General features: G+C 40.4%; 1 protein-coding gene across 1 annotated transcript in view; it reads left to right on the forward strand.

Annotated features, from left to right (window-relative positions):
* PHF1 (PHD finger protein 1) overlaps positions 1 to 16,024 on the forward strand; it is a 2,051,426-nt gene extending 2,035,402 nt beyond the window's left edge. The window contains exon 15 of the mRNA XM_044083522.1: positions 12,776 to 16,024. Within this exon, the coding sequence (XP_043939457.1) occupies positions 12,776 to 13,100 (325 nt within the window). The 3' untranslated portion in view covers positions 13,101 to 16,024. The remainder of the gene's footprint in view (positions 1 to 12,775) is intronic.
* Positions 16,025 to 20,402: the final 4,378 nt, after the last annotated feature.

Consider the following 20,402-nt stretch of genomic DNA (forward strand, 5'->3'; position numbering starts at 1 on the left):
CTCAATTCACACCACCACCACCAAATATTATTGTTTCACCCAAGACTCTAGGAGATAACAGCATCTTTTCATCCCTCAGGAATCAGACACCTGAGCATTTGACTTTTCAGGCATCCACTGACTCCTTTTGCCCTGGATATACTGCTTGGGTTTCTAACTAGTTACACATCTGCTAAGGAGAGTCCACATTGTTAAATGTAACATGATATATTATAGCAGTAACCTACGGCTGGGTGTGGGTAATGCTGGATTTACCCACGGTTGGTGTAGTTTGGTCACGAGGGCCATTCACAGACCGTACCCAATTTTCTTGTATTTTCTCTGTATTTTCTCATGAGTGCCTCTCCACCCCTTATTTTAAGAAATGTGGACAAAGCTATAAATAAATGAGGGGATAGGTAATGTTGCTCTTATAAACTTAGAAAGTTTTGGTAAAGATTTGCAATGTCTGAAGGAAAGAAAGTCTGAAATTGAAATGCGTGTCATTATTTAGTGACTTTGTTCCTCAGTGATTTTTCAGAAATACCACAAATTTTATGAGGAACAAAGTCACTAAAATGACACGCATTTCAGTTTCAGACTTTCTTTCCTTCAGATTAATGTGAATCTACCACATAACAATAGAAAAAAAAAGTCTGACCTCTCAATGATATTTTAGCAGCTGGACTTTTACTGTTGGTATATTCCCAATTTACAGTGGGCACACTAGTTGGGCTGACCAATCAGTGTGCTTGTTTTTGAATGGTAGTGACCAGTCATTGTATAATCTTGCATAATCAGTTAACATATAAGCCCATTTTGTTTTCTGGTTTCAGATAGTTTCTCTGATGTTTTTCTCTTCTTAACTTGAATTACTAACCAGCCTCAGCTATTGGAGGATTTTTTTTTTAAATTTTTGTTCTTTCTGGCTGCTGTGTTCCTAGCCGCTAGTGCTTGCCCAACACCACCCCCCAATATATCCAACAGCAGCTCTCATATTTTTCTGCATCTGTGAAAAAACCTGGACCAACCATAACCATCTTTGTCCTCTTGCCCAGTGTGTACTACGGACAAATAGGAGTATCCAGCAACCACTCTTAACCCCCCAATATACCCAACAGCAGCTCTCATATTTTTTAGCATCTGTGAAAAACCTGGACCAACTATAACCATCTTTGTCCTCTTGCCCAGTGTGTACTGCAGACAAATAGAAGTATCCAGCAACCACTCAACCCCCTCCCCCAATATATCCAACAGCAGCTCTCATATTTTTTAGCAACCGTGAAAAAACCTGGACCAACCATAACCATCTTCGTCCTCTTGCCAATGTGTACTGTGGACAAATAGGAGTGTTCAGCAACCACTCTTAACCCCTCAATATATACAACAGCAGCTCTCATATTTTTTAGCAACCATGAAAAAACCTGGACCAACCATAACCATCTTTGTCCTCTTGCCCAGTGTGTACTGCGGACAAATAGGAGTATCCAGCAACCACTCTTAAGTATGTGCTATCTTACCCACTTGTAAGAGTATTGTACTAATCTGTTAAACTTACTGGGTGGTTGTTGCTGTAGCAGTCATGGAACTCAGCAGCCTAGGAAGAAAATAAGAAACTATCCTGTACTCCTACTTCCCACTATTAATCTCAATACCCTCATTATCTTACCGCACTCACCCCCACTACACTTTTGTCTTTGCACTACTGTTGGCTTTGCTTCTGACCTTGCTCTAGTGCTCCCTGACCTATCTTATTCTATACTATTTTGTGTCTGCAGCCTGCTGACTCTTAGTTGGTATCTAGTGTAAATGTGACATATCTGTGCATGTGAGGTCTATTTCTTAACCTCCATCCCGTAGTTTTTACTATCCCTTCTAGTTACTGCTTTTTCTTTCTCTCGTTTCTACACTCTCATTAAAACCACTCACTGTTCCTACCCCATCCCCTTGCTATTCAGTTCCTTGCTAGCTGACTGTCTTCTAAAGTGATTTCCTGGCCTGGGTGTCGTCACTCTTACCTACAGTTCCAACCCCCTCCCCCTGCCCTACTTTCCAGACCTTAGTTTTTATAGGTGCCTCAGCTGTGTGAACACCATTTTTAAAATTTTTGCCCATCCTGGCTGCGGTGTGTTCCTAGCCGCTAGTGCTTGCCCAACACCACGTAAGAGTTTTAACTGGTTATAGATCTTCATTTTCAATTATGCTGTTGTGTATGAGTTCTACTGCTTGCAAATATGAACACACTTAAAGATCCTCTCTGTATCTAGCATTGTACATTTGATGAAACATTGCCAAATACTGCTTTGATGCTGCTCGCTACCAGATGCAAATTGTGTGGTTGCTCATTATATTTTATTAGTTTAACCTATATTTGTGACGAAAGGTCCCATATGGCTCTGCTTTGTGACTAGTACCATTGGCTAATATTTGGAATGTCTTAATCTGAGCATAGCCAAAGATAAACCAACTATACAGCTTTAAGTATTGCTAATAAAACAGATGTGTTAGAGTTCAGTCAGCTTAAATTAGCCTCAGAAAGGATGATATACTTTAAAAGCAAGATATCTGTAGCTGCTTAAAGATATAGGTTTGTAAAGGATACTGTACTGTACCTATGGGCTTTAGCTATAAATAACCTGTCTTATCAGCGGTTAGCTGGTATTGGTAATACATACACCACAAATACCGCCAAAACATTGTACTACAAACAAAAGAAAAAAAAACTAATTTTAGCTTGGTATAACCTGCTTCTATTGGCGATTAGCTGGCATTTGAAACGAACATACCTTACATGTTGCTAATGTAAAGATACAAGTTTGCAAAGGACTTTGTACTGCAATAAATGACCCTTAGCCTGTAATAATCAGTTGTATCGCCGATTAGCTTGCATTGGTAACAACTACGCCATACATGTAGACACTGTGATATACTGTGCCACTCTAGTTGCGGACTTTGTTACTGTTGTTAGTATGATCTTTTCTAGCGCACAGTTGTATTAATGCTTATTAGATTATTGTCTAAGCTTTTTAAAGCTGTTTTCTGCTAAATTGTTCTTTTATCCTACACTGCAGATGTGCATGAGTAGAGTTGTATTTGTTACTGTAGTGCCTTCCTAAGTATGTTGTTGTGTCTTTCGGCTTTTCCCAGTTAGGGGTCGCCACAGCGGAACTCCGGTCCGCTAATAATTGGTAGTTGATTTTTACTTGCCGAGTTACCAGCCCTGACGCACAACCTTCAACGAAGGTACGCCCATTCACGCATGTCTCCACGCAGAAGACGCTCTAGCTGAGAATCGAACTGGACAGCGTCTTACTGTGAGGCGACAACGCTACCACAGCACCACCACCGCGGTAGTGCCTTCCTAAGTATATGACCTGTAATACTGAGTTCTCAAATATAGCCACTTTTTTAACTGTCCTACCCCAATATACCTTAAAACAAACTGAGAGAATCTGTTAATAACTATAGTAGCGTTATAACATTTATCTGCAGAGATTTCCAACATATCAGACTTGCTTTTTGTATCCCCTTACTAATACTCGCCATCTAACCCACTTTTCTTTGTCTTTATAGCCCCACAATATATCCAACAGCAGCTCTCGTATTTTTTTAGCAACCATGAAAAAACCTGGACTAACCATAACCATCTTTGTCCTCTTGCCCAGTGTGTACTGCAGACAAATAGGAGTATCCAGCAACCACTCTTAAGTATGTGCTATCTTACCCACTTGTAAGAGTATTGTACTAATCTGTTAAACTTACTGGGTGGTTGTTGCTGTAGCAGTCATGGAGCTCAGCAGCCTAGAAAGAAAATAAGAAACTATCCTGTACACCTACTTCCTACTATTAATCTCAATACCCTCATTATTTTACCCCACCCCCACTACACTTTTATCTTTGCACTACTGTAGACTTTGCTTCTGACCTAGTTCTAGTGCCCCCTAACCCCATATCTTATTCTACACTATTTTGTGCCTGCAGCCTGCTGACTCTTAGTTGGTATCTAGTGTAGATGCGACATACCTCTATATGTGAAGTCTATTTCTTAACCTCCATCCCTTAGTTTTTATTATCCCCTCTAGTCACTGCTCTTTCTCTCTCTCATTTCTACACTCTCATTAAAACCACTTACTGTTCCTACCCCATCCGCCTGCTATTCAATTCCTTGCTAGCTGACTGATTGTCTTCTAAGGCGATTTCCTGGCCTGGGTATAGGCACCGCTTTACTCGCCTGCGCATACGCTGTGGCTTGCTTCCCTCCCCTACCCCCTTTTCCCAACCACCCCCCAGTGTCCTATAATTTATACTTATCCAAACCACACCCATCCATGATCTCATCCTAACTTGCAGCCAATCCACAATTTCCACCACTTTGTCAATTACAACTTAATTTGACTTCCCTCCTGCCACTTATCTCAGCTTATTACTCTCACCTGAGAACACAAACCTCCAAGACATTAACTCCTCATCCCATCTATACCCTTACTCTCTTACTATCTTATTTCCTACACTACCATATTCACCTTTATTCCCAGTCTAGTTTCACCTTATAAAACATAACCACTACAACACATATCAGCAATTATTTCTAAAACAAACCCAGTACCCTTTTCTAATAGTCTTCTTTACAGCAGAAAGTTTTATTATCCTTATTTCTTACTTTACCAGTATTTCCTCAACTCCTTCACCTAAGTACTCCAACCATGCCCTCTCTAAAGCTATTCTTATTACACACAACTACTTTAGTCTTACTTTCCCTCGCCACACACTTTTCCTCCTACGAGTCCCATCCTCTTCTCCTTTACCCCTCTCCAACTTCACTCATTAATACTGCCCTCTGGCAAAAAAAAAAAAAACTTTTAACCTTTCATATCTTTCCTCATCTATTTGTCCACTCTCATACACTACTCTTTTCACTAAGGTACTTCCAAGTACAAAACTCCACTAATAAACTTTATATACAAAACAAATACATTTCCAAAATAAGATTTCTTATTCTGCACTCACTTACCCTAATTAAACTTTAGTCTGACATTCATCCCAACCCAGGACCTGTTATCACCACTCTACCAAACCAACACCCGAATCCAAATACAGTTACTAATATCCCCCCAACACCTACCTTACCACTAAAAAAAAAATGTCAGACCATCTCTTTATAAATGTCAACATTAGAAGCTTACTAAAAAAGTAGATGAATTCCATGCAGCCATGACACTAGATTCCCCATATATAGCCATTGTAATAGAAGCTTGGCTTAAACCCCATATTACATCCAAGGAAATACTCCTTCATGGGTATGGCATCATTAGAAAGGATAGATTAGCAAATCATGGTGGGGGCATTGCCATCCTATTTAAAGATGACCTCAAAGTAGTTCAACTAAACTCTAACCCACCTAACCTCCCTAAAGCGGACATCTTAACTGCCAGGCTTGACATAAACCAACACAAACCAATAGTTATCATAGGTATCTACCTTCCTCCTGCAGTCTGCAGAATATTGAGAACATACTTGAATGGGCTTCCACTAAGTTTGCTCACGAAACAGTAGTACTAGGTGACTTTAACCTGGACTGGCTCACATGCTCCTCAAATACACCAACAAATTTTATAAACCTATACAACTTCCATTAGAATATACAACACCCTATTAGAATAGACAAACATACAAACAGGCATTCCACCCTAGACTGGATTCTGACAAATAAAACTAACACCAACTATGAATCAGCCTGTTGACACATTAAGTGAGTACTACCCAGTATACCTAATAAGAAATAATACAAATAACAGTAATAATATAACTTACCACTACATCCAAAATAAAAAAACAATTCTCCCTACCTTCCAGACTCTTTTAAAAGAACAAAACTGGGCTCCCCTAAAAACCCTACATATAGATCATGCAGTCCAATATTTTAATGATATTTTCCTACAAATCATAAATAAACTTGCCCCACTCTAGAAACTTTGTTCTAAAACCAAAATACTCCGATGGTTAGCAAAAGAAACAATCCAACGACTTAGACAAAGCACGGTCCCACTATCATTCTAACAAAAGTCATGCAAATCTTACTACCTTCCAACAACGTAGAAATCAAGCTAAGAAACAAATCAAAACAGACAAAATAACATACTTTCAAACTTGCCAACTAAAATATCAGACAAATCCACAAAAATTCTGGCAATCAGTCAACCTTCTTCTAAAACCTGGCAAATTCACTACCCCACCTCCTGCTAACAATAATAGTATTGACCCTATTGCATCCCAGTTTAATTCCCATTTTATTAAATTTATAACCTCCCTATTACATAACACTTCTACCCCACCCCTCTCTGTGCCCACTCCATCTGGTCCACCACAAACCCAATTTAGGCTAGAACCCATTCAAACAAGCTATATACAGGGCCTACTATCTAAATTAAAGCCATGTACCCTCACCGCTGATCAGTTACCAGGTGAGTTTCTGAAATTAGCTGCCCCATCCATTGCATACCCCATATCAATCCTAATTAACCACTCTATTACTGAGCAATACGTACCTATACCATATGGAAAATATCTCGTATCATTCCACTGCATAAAGGAAGCCCCTCTAAAGACATATCTAATTACAGACCTATAGCCATACTCTCACCCCTAGCAAAAATCTTAGAAAAGTGTATCCACAAACAAATAATTGATTACTTCCAAACAACCTCCTATCTGTTACACGACATGGTTTTAGACCAAAACACAGCACTAGTACAGCCCTAATTAGCTTTACCAACTTTATAAATCACCAAAAAAAATAACAAGCAACCTGCTACCTTTCTCGACATGCCAAAAGCCTATGACACCGTATCACATCAAATCCTCCTAAACAAACTTGAAAATTACAACCTCTGCCCTGAGGCCCTAAAGAGTCACCTTGCTCCATATTCAAGGGCTTTGGCACTCACGCCATTAATGAGAAGAGAGCCAAGGTAGTTCTAAATGGGCTTCTTCCTTGCAGCGACTCTTCTTCAGCTTTTTCCAGTAAGGGGGACAAGTTGGATCAGGGTCATAGACAGGGATCCAAGGATCCCAAGCCTTCCCAGGATGACCATAAACAGTCAACCTCATCTTCTGCTTCTTCTGTTCTGATCCATCAGATCTGAAAGTCCCAAATCCCTTGAATCTCCTGGTGGCTTCTGCTTTGATATCTCAGAATCAGGCTTCTTCTTAGGCAGTTAGCGTCCCCAGCCCTTTTCTGTCAAAGGGGATTCCTTTGGGATGGACTAGTTCTCTCTTTTACTACACCAGAGTTCTCATCAGAGTCCACCCCAGATTTGAGCATCTCCAGTTTGGATCCTTGCCTACTAGATGGACTTCCAAGCTCCCTTTGGTGGCTTCATTGGCTCAGTCATCCAGGTCAGTCAACAACCAAAAAGCTTCAGATTTGTAGTAGCTAATGAGGCCCTTTTTACAAGTGCAGATGAAGTTAGACCTCATCCCCTCAGCTCCAGGCTCTCCCCCTAGTGCTTTGGTTCCATCAGTTTGGTGTCATCCCTCAGGCCGCATGGATCCAAGGTCATTGGGGCAGTTGTTTTCCCTTTCTTTGGTTCAGATCCTCACCCCACCCAAGATTGATTACACTGGAGTAAGGACCTGGCTGTGGATACAGACATGGCGATGGTGGCCACTGAGGACATCTCTGAGGAGAGCTCCTTGCTTCATCCCCCAAATAGGGAATCTTTGGCATTGGAGCATTCAGGGAAGCACTGTCTTCCTTAAAATCCATTGGTAACATTTCCATAAGGCTGCTCTCTAGTGAGGCTGATGGAACGTCTTGAACCAATGGCATTACCATGGTCGACACACTTGGATGAGGTTGTGAAACTTTGTGGACTTCTTCAAGGTGTCCTTAATTAACCCCTTTTGATGGACCCTCGCCATTCTGGTCAAAAGTTAAAGACACTTTGATCAGGAGCAAGACGGAAAGATGTCTGTCGTTGAAGTATCTTTTGCTACCCCCTCAGTAGTCCTTCTCATGGAACCATAAGAGAGGAAAACATCTTTTCTTCAGGAAATCACAACAGTCTTTTTAAGACATTGCTTCTGTGGGCTTCCCCCACAAGGGGGAATTAACCACAATGGATGCAGTCCACAGAACCAGGGCTTCTATAGAGCTTTCTTTGGTAGACCCTTTCATTGATCTTGAAGGGTTGCCCAACTGTCGTGCCCTGGAGGCAGTCAGGGTCGTTTGACTCTACACCCAGAAGCTTGGGAGGCCATCACGTCGGACACATGGATGTTTAAGATTCATGTCCAGAGGCTCTTCAATTCCATTTTTTTTTGAAGTTCCAAACTTAAATCCTAAATGTCTGACAGACATTCCACCCCTTCAGTGACAGAAGGTATCCATCGAGATTCAGAAGCTGCTGGCAAATTGGGTCATTCAAGTAGTCACAGCAGCCCAATGAAGATCTGGGGTCTAGTCAAAGTTCCTTTTTGCTCTAAAGAAAAACAAAGATTTGAGGCCAATGCTGGGTTTTGAGCAAGCTCAACCCATTTGTAAAACAGACCAAGTTTTGGATGGTCACCGTGCAGTCCATATAACCTCAGTTGAAGAAGGATGACTGGATGTGCTTGATTGACCTCAAGGACGAATACCATCATATAAAGATAGAGAGGTGGTCCAGAAGGTTTCTTTGCTTCTGACTGGGAGCTGATCTTTACCAAATCAGAGTGCTGCCATTCAGTCTCACCACTGCCCCCGGGTGTTCACCAAGGGCCTGGCAGTTGCAGTAGCCTGTCTTAGGCTGCAGGGGTTTCAGGTCTTCCTTTACCTGGACAATTGGCACCACACTGTCCAAATGAGAGCATCCTTAGTCAGGGCCAGACACACCTTACTGCAGCTGTGCAGTTCCTTGGGAATCATGGTCAGCTACCAACTTAAAGTCTCCACCCTTTTCAGTTGCTAGAATTTACAGATTGCCACTTGGATTCCATCTGTTAGATTGCAAAACTTGCAGCATCCAGAGTATTGAGCCTTTGCTCTTAGGCATTCTCTTTACTTTCTTACAAAAAGCCTCCAGCTTCTTTTCTTTAAACTGTTGGGGCACATGGCGACTTCCACTGGTCTGGTCTGGTTCTGGTTCACTTAGCGAGGTATCCCATGAGGGCTCTGCAGTCGACTATGTCTGTGCAGTGGTCCTACTAAACACATCCAGTGGAGTTTCCCAAAATTCTGATGAATGTATGTTGAGATTAGCTCAAGTGATGGCTGGAGTCTCCCTTGGTGTCTAGCGGGAGACTGTTCCCATCTCCTAGACATGGTCATGACTGACCTATACCTTCTTAAGTGGGGGGGCATGTCGAAGGGTGAAAAGTTCAAGGGACCTGGCCCTCTTCCGAGGCCAATCTTTGTAGCAATGTCTTGGAGATGAGGGTGGACCTCCTTGCATTGCAGACTTTCCAGGATGTTCTCTCCAAGGGTGTGATCTCAGGCTAGACAGACAATATGTTGGGTGTATGATATCTGGAGAGACTCCAGTGTAACCCTCTTTGTCAAGAGGCCATTAGGGTCTTGTCTGTTACCCATTGGGCTGGACACACCCAACCTTGACTGTCCAAGTTAACTGCATGGTTTCTACAGTTCCTCTGATGGCCAAAAATCCGAAGCTTTCAGGCAGTATGGTGCATAATCTTGTCCTCCTACCTAAAAGATGTCTACACAGAAGGTGTACGCTATTAAGAGGAATCTTTTCACTGTTTGGCTAACTCTTGGAGTTTTGATCCTTTCTCAGCCCCTTTGGAGGCAGTTCTGGACATTCTCGTGGATGTAACTTGCATTCCACTTATTCTACAATTAAAGTGCAGTTGGCAGCTATTTCCAAATTTGGCAAGGATAATGTGCCTTTGGCTGCTCAGAAGATTTCAAAAGCTTTCCTTAAGGGTACTTTTGTACTGCGCCCTCCTGTTCGGTATCCTGTCTCACTGTTGCATTTGCCCTTCTTGTTGCAGGTGCTTGCAGTCCCTACCTTTGAAACCTCTGCTACCATTCATTTGAAGCTTTTATCCTAAAAAACATTGTTTTTGGTGTCCGTCACCTTTGCCAGGTGTGTGTCTGAGTTGCAGGCCCTCTCTTCAATCCCTCCATATTTGGTTTTCCTTAAGGATAGGTTGTTCTTCCATACGCATCCTTTTTTTTTTCCAGGGTGACTACAGAGAATAATTTGTATCAATCTTTTCACCTTCTATTGTTTTTTTTCCTGATTTTTCCAGCAAAGGTGAATATTTGTTGCATTGCCTTGATGTGCATATACAATTAAGGTTCTACTTGGACAGGAATTAGGCAGGAGGAAATCCTTCAGGAAGCCTAACCAGTTTTTTGTTTTTTTTTACTTTTCAAAGCCTCAATTGGGTTAGTCAGTATCTAAAGGTATGCTATCCAAGTGGCTCTCAGATTGCATTGTTTTTGCATCACAAACCAAACGACCATTCTACCAGCACTATGGCCACTTCCATGGCTTTTAGATCCAGAGCTTCTTTGGATGATGTGTGCGCAGCTGCGACTTGGATGGGTTCTCGCACTTTTGTGTCCCAGTACATGCTGGACATTCATTTGAGGTTTAGGGCCTCATTTGGTTCCATCATATTGTGTAATAGCTTTCCCTAGAACCTCCTGTGGATGTTATATGGCTGAGGACTTTGTCCTCAGGTTGAATCCAGATGGAAAAGATAACATTGGATATGAAGGTTATGAACTCACTATAATGATAGAGTTGTGTTGTATCTTGCTCCGTCTGATTCAGCCTTACCCACCTATATGTGGGGAGTCTTTCCTCATAAGATGACAGAGTCAGGAAGTTGCTTGCCTTTTTTGTTTAGGTTCTTGGTGTCTTTCTTTTTTTGGATGGTGTCTTGTAAGTTGTTTAGGCAGAGAGGAGCAAACTCTATCTGAGTTATTCTTTGTTGATCAAGGTATTATGGGTAGATGAAGCAAGCTGAATTCTTGAGGATATGGACCGTCTCAGATCCGATAGACCACACGTCGAACCAGATGGAGAAAGACAACAAAGATTTATCGTTATGGTGAGTACATAACTTTCATTTTTTTTCAGTATGCATCTAAGACTGTCAGCCAGCTTCAGTTTACCATAGACTGTTTTTATTGGTGTCTTCTTTAGATTACTGTGAAGTTTCTTGCATTCTAGCTTGCACATAAAAATCAGTCATCTGCCCTCTCCTTAAGTTCCAATGTTTCCAAGCACAGGTCTTGATGTTGTCAGGAAGCAGAAGTTTAAATTCAGTACACCTGCTTATAAAAGTTTTAAACAAGATGACAGAACAGCTGGCCCAAGAAACAAAAATAACAGTTTGACAGAGAACATGAACAAGACTGTACAGAATTGTTGCATGTGCCATGTTAACACATATCTGGCAGAGTTTCATTCTCATGGTTTCTCTTCTAGGACATGCTGCTTGTTTAAGAACAGTGACAATGAATAACTGACTTTTTGAAGGTACTTGTAGCATACAGCTACCAGTGCAATGAAAGCAAAAAGTTTGTACAACCACTGGCATAAAAGAAGCCTTTCTGCCTTTATTATTACAGTCTAGGTGCAGTTGTAGATTAGAGTTCATAATTAAAAGAAAGATTGATCCTTCAATTTGAGAGGGGTGGTAGAAGAGAGACCTACCTATGTATATAAAACTGGGGTAAACATTAAAGAAAGTTTTGAACAGGTGAGGAATACACAAGCTAACAAGCATGACGATACTACAAAATGTGGAACCTGTTCTCAATGCTGCTATATAGTAGATTAAAAAAAAAATGATCCTTCAATTTGAGAGGGGTGGTAGAAGAGAGACCTACCTATGTATATAAAACTGGGGTAAACATTAAAGAAAGTTTTGAACAGGTGAGGAATACACAAGCTAACAAGCATGACGATACTACAAAATGTGGAACCTGTTCTCAATGCTGCTATATGGTAGATTGTAAAATGGTAGTTTTAGAAAATACCCTGAAATCAAAAGTTGAATTTGTTAAGGGTAATTGTCAAACTCTAGGTGTTACTTACCTCGCATTATGTAAGGTATGTCCAGCATATTATGTTGGCAAAACTGAAAGGCAATTACGAAACAGGATATATGAACACACATCAGATATCCACAAAGAATAACAGTAATGCACTGTATAGGCATTCTTTAGTTTGTGGGAAATTTCAGGGGTTTCATTTTGGGATTTTAGAGAAAGTGTTGGTCAACCTTGGGGGGGATTACAGAAATCTAATTGAAGAAAAAGAAGTGAAGTGCAGATCAAGCTGCAGGCATGATAGGGTTATGGGTTAAATGAAGTTATTTCTGTATAACCTGTGTTAATTAAGAGAGCTGGGGACAAAAGGTTATGTTAGAATTTTTATCAAGTAGGAAGGGTTACTTTAAATGGATTAAACATGGTACACATGGTTATAAATATCTTTGAAGTATGTATTTTTAAACACTGTGATTGTGTCTTTAAATGCATTAATGTGGTTGTGATGTCACTAATACATTGAGCTATATATTTAGGTTTTTATAGAAGGCATGTATTCTGATGAAGTCCCCGTTTTGAGGGGATGAAAGCGCTTAATGAATATTTTTTAACAATTTTATGTCCTAATAAAACGTTTGATACTTGTGGAAGGTCATGGTGAGTTCTGGCTGCAACACAGTGATTTTATTACATTTATTTTTGGTTTGGCAGTCACTGGGGTCGTTGAGTAAACAATTGACAACTGATGTTAACTGAGTGTCTTCACTTTATCTATTTCTTCTCTTTTAGTGATACCTCTGCAGATTCCAATGGCAGCACTACAGCCTGTGAACCTTTTCTTGACACACTTACCACAGAGTTAAGTGAGCATTTGCCAGGCGCCAAGGATACTGGGACATCAGTGTTGCAGGTCAGCACTACATCAAAGAAGCGCAGTCGCCAGAGCATTAGGGGAAGGATCTCTCAACGACAAGCACGTCCTAGTTCCAGCCATTACTTTGGAACACTGGGCTGCCTGGCACAAGGTCAGCCTGTGCGAATCCTTGCCCGACGCATCACAGTGGAAGGAACAGTGCAGTACTTGGTAGAATGGGAAGGGAGCACTATATTCTGAGGCTGGAGAGGTTACAGCAGCTGAGAGTTGCTGCCTATGAGGGGAATACATGTGAGAGCTGTGAAACCTTTAAAAATGCAACACACAAGGGCTTGTAATTCCTGGTGACAGCTGCAGAGGGCACGTTTACTAGAGTACTCACTGCTCCAAAAGAAAGAACAGTGAGAGAATATCCAGCAAGCAAACTGAGCAGGACAATCGTCTTGGCTGACCAGTATGTCTTAAGTTAACTTTCCCTCAGCACAGCACAGGTGATAAGATTTATGCAGTGCATTTAACAGAAACTGTGAATGTTACAGAAGTAAAAACCAAAGCTGGATTGTCTACTGCTTACATTAAAGGAAGCTGTGACAATATTTCTTTTCACCAATTTTTTTTTTAATTGTTCTTCATACTTAACTGTTTTCAGAGCCATATTTGATATCTGCCACAGCCTTCATATGACTCCTATATTGCTGTGCATCCCTTAGTTTATAGTTTCTTTTTGACCTCTCAAATAATCATAGACATTTTTTTCTTGCATTTAAGCAAGAAAGATCTTGGTAACAAAGCAAGCACAGATTGTATGTATGCATGATTAGAATGCATACTAGACTGAATGGACAAAGAGATGTAGGTGTTTTGTTGATCAGAATGCTGCTTATGTGCTAGAATGTATCTTGTTATAATTGGACAAAACACACAGGGGTAATCCTGCCAGATGCAGCTACCACTAAATGTATACATAGAACTCTTGTTGCTGTGCAATTGAGCAGTCAGTCTTGTTCATTAATGTTGCTTTGTGTATTTTGTTGTGTTATGTTCATGCTGAAAGTTGTCCCTTAGCTGCCAAATAGCTTGCTTTACCAAATTCACAAAGAGGAGGTGACTGAGAATAGGGATGATGATTAGTATGGCAGGAAGATTTGGTGAACTTTGACAATTTTCACTCTATTATATCTGCCAAACACACTAAGTCCTGGAAGTGTACAGTACCCTAGCTAGACTTTTACAAAATATTATTGGGTCATTTATTATTGAGCAGGATGCTGTAGATTGTGCCTATTACCTTGAAACTGTACACAATTACAAACTTAACTGGTTTAAGCATTGCAGGAAATAGTGGCTATTACAAGTGTCATCATGAGTGTTTATAATTCTAAATCATGCATCTATAGTAACTAGAGCTATTTGTTTAATCCCCTTTTAAATATGTGGTGGTGGGGGTAAGGTTATGTTTGCAACCATCTTAATTTTAAAATTTTTCTTTACATTCTTGTCACATTTAACCACATCAGTGGGGTGTGGGCCACTGGATCCTTTTCAGCTTTAATCCACATTATCTTTGTGAGATTTTTAATAATCTTGCATCTCTAAGTACTCAAAATGTGCAAAATCTGTTGGTAGGTGGACTTGGTTATAGTTTTAATTGAGGCATGTTGGCATAATAGCTCTGGGCATCAGTTTTCATACATGCTAAAGGAAAATCTACAAGTGAAAAGATGTTTGATTCAAGACACTTGACATTTCTAGAATGAAGAAAGGTGTTTGGTAGAAAAGGGACAGTACAGCTCAGGATATTTGCCTTGCCTGCACTTTGTTATGTCACATTATTGGTAAGAATTACATGAATGTTTTTTGCACAAATTTCAAAAGGGTGTGAAGTAACTGCACTTGCTCAGTATGCTACATGTGATACAATGCATTTATCCTATTCTATGGGGGAATCTGTCCTATAATTACTTACTTAGTGTAAAAAGACATTGTACTTGATTACTGGGAGCAAAGATAACACATATGCAGAAATTGTAAAACTATTTTTTGGGAATCAGAAGATTAAAAGACAACCCTTGGAAAGAAAGAAAAGTATCAAATTAGTCCAAGGTAGAAACCACTGACTCACCTTCTGTCTACTCACCCTCCTTAGCAAACTACATACAGAACATCCCATAGGTATCTTTAATTAGAAGACCTTTTTAAATGAATCAAAAACATGCTTCCTTCCTTACAAAGGTCACATATTTGTGCAGGCCACCTTACCCATTTTGAAAGCTGCAGTTAACTTTGTACCAGTACTCCCACTTATGAATCTGATGTCATATTTCATGTACAGTGGATTGAAGTTGCCCATGAAAGTAGGATGTACATTTCGCCTCATCTGAGGTGTTAAGAATTTTTATTATAAAAATTATTTTTCTAATAATATACTTGTTTGCCTGTAAATAAGATTCAATAAATATGCTGCTACGTAGTTTGCTTATATATAAAGGTGAAGAGCTTCAGTTGTTTTGTAAAGTAACTGCTTATGCAAATATCAGTATTTGTACTAGGTAATCATATTTAATGTGTTCCATCATAAGCATTAATAGAAGCTGATAACATTATGGTACAGCAGTAGTAGTATGCTGCCACATTAATCTTGCTGGAGTGCCCACCTGTCAAACCCAGTGAGCAATGGTCAGAATGTTAACATTCCTTCAGTTTAGTATTTCTAGATATCCAGTGGCCTGTTTTTTTTTTTCAGTCTTTTGGTTGCATTAACATGTTTTGCTACAACAGCAGATAAGAGGATATAATATAATTTTAAAATACACTGAATGCAACTCTCTTTTGCCAATTGCCTTGTCAATATATTTACTTATTCCAACAAAATCATGTTGTGTGAGGTAAATGGCTGAGGCATGACTTTTAATCTTACTGTATTGTTTAGTAAAATGTGCATAATACTAACATCTTGACATGGTAACATTGTTTTTGTCACGCTGCCTCTACTGATAAAGGATTAGGCTTTAAAAGATTAAACTTTTGTATCACTGACAAATTTGAGACAGGATGTAATCATTCCTGATTTGAAAACAAAGCTGTATTTACCCCAAACCTGTAAGGAATACAAGTTATTTGAATTAACTATTCCAAATGATTAAAAAAAAAAGTCCTGGTACTTGTAATGTGCAGCAGTAGCTCCTTTTCTGTTTACAGATATCTGTCAGATGATAAGCACTCTTCAGGAGTCATTAATTCAGTTGTGCTCTTTAAAGCAATGATTAGTTCTACACAATCTTCATGAATGCAGATTATGGAGTTGTTCAGACCTATCATGATACTGCTTTCATTTTTCTTGGAAATTGAAAGCATTGACAGTAAAATGAGCTTTGAGCTTACTTTTAGTAGAGTTGAAGAATTTTGTTTTTACAAGAATTCCAAATAGCCCTTTAAAAAAATAGTTTAGGGTCTCATATAATCTCAGCACCACACAAAAAAGACCAACATTACAGATCCCCAGATAACTTGGTTTTAGCATATTTTTATTTTAAAATAAAGAAAAATATTACCCCACAGCTTCTGATTAGAATAATTCAGAATTTGAACTTGGAAAAGCAACTTCATACTATTCATTAGCATAGCACATGCCCACATAGTAATGGGGAATGGCTATGTGGGTTAAATACTTAAGCAGCTGCTTGAATGGCTGATCTTAGACTTTACCCAGGGATTTCAAGTCATTTCACAAGAGACATCAGAAGGCATGGATATCAAGGGGTGTGTGTGTATATATATATATATATATTTTTTTTTTCTTCTTACATATACTTCTGTGAGCAGTGGTAATAGTAAATACTGCACTTCCCACAGGCTCAATCTTTTTCAAGTTTTGCTTTTATTAAGGTTGAAGACATGGCAGTGTAGGACAGCAGCAAGTTTAAAGGCAATGCTATGGCCACTGTTCTATTATGAATCCTAAATCATAGGGGATGTGACATTGTGTGGGTACTAAGTTCAACAACTTCTGGTGTCACCAGTCAGACCCATGGTAGGTATGACCTTTTATTAGGAAGCACATTAAAAGTAATGTCCAAAATACAAGTGCATTATCATTACATCGGAAGTTAAAAAAAAAAAGCCTATGCATTTCTCATAGGGAAGGGTTTATCACTGGAATTGATACAGTTGCCCAACTCAAATTTTAGACTAATACAATAAAGTGCATTACATGATGTCCATAAAGCTGAACAAGGGACTTAGTACATCACCAGCTAAGTAATTGGTGTAGCTGAGAGTCATGACTTAATATTCTGAGTTATCTTCTATAATATTTCAGATAGTTCAGGTGCAGTACTGTATTAGGCAGTACACAAACACTATTTGGATTTTATATATATATACATATACACACAGAGAGATTTTTGTGTGTGTGGGGGTGCCATTTCAGGCTGATAAGCAGTAAATCTTATGTCTCATTAATGTACTTTTATGAAGAAGGTGCTAAAACAGTATTCTCACAAAAAGGTTCAATCTGATGTTATCAATTTTAATTCCATCCTCTACTGATGGGATCAGATCCAACTCAGCAAACCACCAAATAGACCAGCAAAGGCAGGATGGAGTTCAATTATCCTTTATTTAACGTACTAGAACAGACTGGTTTCGGCAAAAATTGCCTTCTTCAGTGTAGGACTGTCCTACACTGAAGAAGGCAATTTTTGCCGAAACCGGTCTGTTCTAGTACGTTAAATAAAGGATAATTGAACTCCATCCTGCCTTTGCTGGTCTATTTGGTGGTTTGCCGTATTTGGTTCAGACCGTGCATTCCCCCTTGCATGGGATTCTGTTGGTTCATCAGATCCAACTCAGCCATTGCAAAAGCTTGTGGCAACTTTGCCACTGTTAGGTGAAAGACGTAGTGATTTGTCACTCAAGCTCTTTAGGATAGAATCTTTCTTAATCTTTTTCATTTTATTGTACTTGTGTACTCTAGCTACTATTGTTAGTATATCTGTCTGTTCTCTCCCTTCACCCTTCTCCATTTATCTTGGTCTTTGCTACTTTTGTAGGTAGTCCCTTTACCCCTGTTTCTTACTATATAAGAAAAAAGATTTGTCATTAATATATAGTGTTAATTATACTTCTTTAATTCTGTGTTGTTCCCAATGTGTGGTAGTTCTCTTAGTGATTTAGTTTTTAGAAATAACATAGCTGACAAAGAAAAACAAAACCCTTCAGGTTTTAAGAAATGTGGGAAGTGCAGTCAAAAGATTCCCTTCTCTGACTTGCACACCCTTTGTTTTTACTGCCTTAGCCCACTCTACCTACAATAGAGCTGTTCGATATGTCACACATTCAACTAAAGGAGCTTTTACCTTCTTCCTTTGGCAATGACAAACTTAAGAAAGTCAGTACACTCATCTCTGAGTTATTTTTCTGTTTCTTCCAAGACCTCAGAGCAAACTTCAGAGAGCCCTTCATTGGATCCTAGTTTCCATGGATCTACCTAAGAAAAAGCAAGCTAAACCATCAGATCTGACATCCTCAGTTCAGACAAAAGGAAAAAGTCTTGCTTTGTGTCAGACAGTTTCTTAGGATGCAAAGTCTCTGAAAAGTCAGAATTCATCACATCTGAAGATATGGGATCCTCCAAGGCTTCAGGACATTCTTCTTAGGACAAGATACTCCCCATCTATAGACTCAGTCCGTTCAAAGAGTACCTTCTCCATTCCTTTACAGAGAGTATTCACCTTCCAAACACTCCTCTTCTAGAAGTCTCACTGTGAAAGATGTGGAGAGGGTAGTGAGACAGATTCTTGCACAGACAGGCAGTTATTCCTTCAGGTCAGGAAGCCTATACATCCCCAACACCACCTCCAATCCTTCCTTCTCTGACTCCCTCTGGCATTACAGAGCCCTTCGCTCTGATTTATTGAGGCCCATTCCTTTCAGATCCCAAGACAGCTATATCCTCAGATCTGAAATGTGCTCGGAGCTATTCTGTGCAGTCAGATCCAGAGAGCTCTCAGAGCCAATTCTACCCTGTCAAATCCAAGGTTTCAGTCGACTTTGAGGGTTTCAGAGCCATCTCTGCATCCTGGAGCTTCGGCAAGGGTTAGTTCTGCTCTGACTTCTGCCTCTGGGCTACTTTCCTCAGAGCAGGGAAGGACCAGGGATCTGAGTGTGTTCTTCTCTCAGACCCGGGTTCCTGTACTTCTCCAGGAAGGTCAGCCTTTAGGACTTTGGAGAGAGCCCTGGCGGCTTCCATAAATAAAACAGGTCCTATCCCCTCGGGTACTGCATCTGTTACACTTTCACCTCTGCGTCAGGAGTCTCAGCTAACTCTCCCACAGGGACAGCCATTACCACAACCCCAGATCACCCAGTTGGGTACTTTCACCACTTCCAGTACCTCCCCAGATTATCCCACTGAGGAAGTCCCTGGCAACAGGGAGCATCTAGATTCCCCTGAATCTGTCAATAAAGATGTGGACGAGGGCCAAGGGTCCCCATGTTCACTTCCTGCAGAGTTCTTATTTGGAGACATCCTTGAAATCTTGAAACAGAGAGGTGGCTGGAAGCCCAGCAACCCTTCATCGGACAACTCTGCTGCTGGAGGCTTTGGGTACTGGCTTTACTTCTTGGATGGGTCTGCCTACTGCCCAGCTCCTCAAATTGGTCTCACTGCAAACATGGAAGGAACCTGACATTATTGAGCCCATTCCTAAGAACCCTGATAAAATCATGACCCCTCTAGAAGACAAGCAGTTCAGTTCCAAGGTCCCCGTGTTGATGAAATGGTTGTTGCGGCAGCCACCAGAAAGGAACTAGCTGAGAAAGTTCTTCTCTCCATCCCCCTGACAAGGAGTCATGATCAATGGACAGGTTTGGGAAGCGTGTCTACGCTTCAGGGACCTTTGCCTTCGGATCTCTGAACTTTTGGCACATTTCACCAGACTTCAGACAGATCTGATCAAGGAGCTTTCAGATATCCTCTTAGGAACTGTGCTTGAGGAGGTGAAGGATTCTGTCACCTCGCAGCTGATGACCCTACAATTGATATCCAACTCCTCCATGAGACTTATTTCCAATGTAAAGGAAGGATCCTCAAGGCCAGTCAGTTCAGGTGTAGCCATTAGGAGACATGGCTGGATGTGTTTGAGTGATTTTGTGGAGCCTAATAAGTCTACATTTGTCAGTACTCCTTTTGACAGCACATCTCTTTTTGGCCCCAAAGTAGAAGACAAATGGTCCAGGTGTGAAAAGACTGGAAAGGCCCTTTCTGCCTAGGGCATATGTTTTTCCACAACCCAAAGATCCTTTTCCAGGACTCATCAAGGTGGTGGAAAGATGTGGTTCATGAAATTGCAAGGATTTTTCCAGGACACACACAGATGTTCTTCCTCTAGAGGCAGTGGGGGAAATTCAAATGGTAGACACCACCATCACGGCAGAGGAGGCCCACAACATTAGGGGTCCAGAAAACATTTCTTTGGGAAACCCTACCAGCACTCTTGAATGGAGGCCTGATTGTCCCCCTTTGGAGGCAATCAGGGGTCG

Source organism: Protopterus annectens, chromosome 9.part0 (genome assembly GCF_019279795.1).
Source record: "Protopterus annectens isolate FY-2018-M chromosome 9.part0, PAN1.0, whole genome shotgun sequence".
NCBI classification, from domain to species: domain Eukaryota; kingdom Metazoa; phylum Chordata; order Ceratodontiformes; family Protopteridae; genus Protopterus; species Protopterus annectens.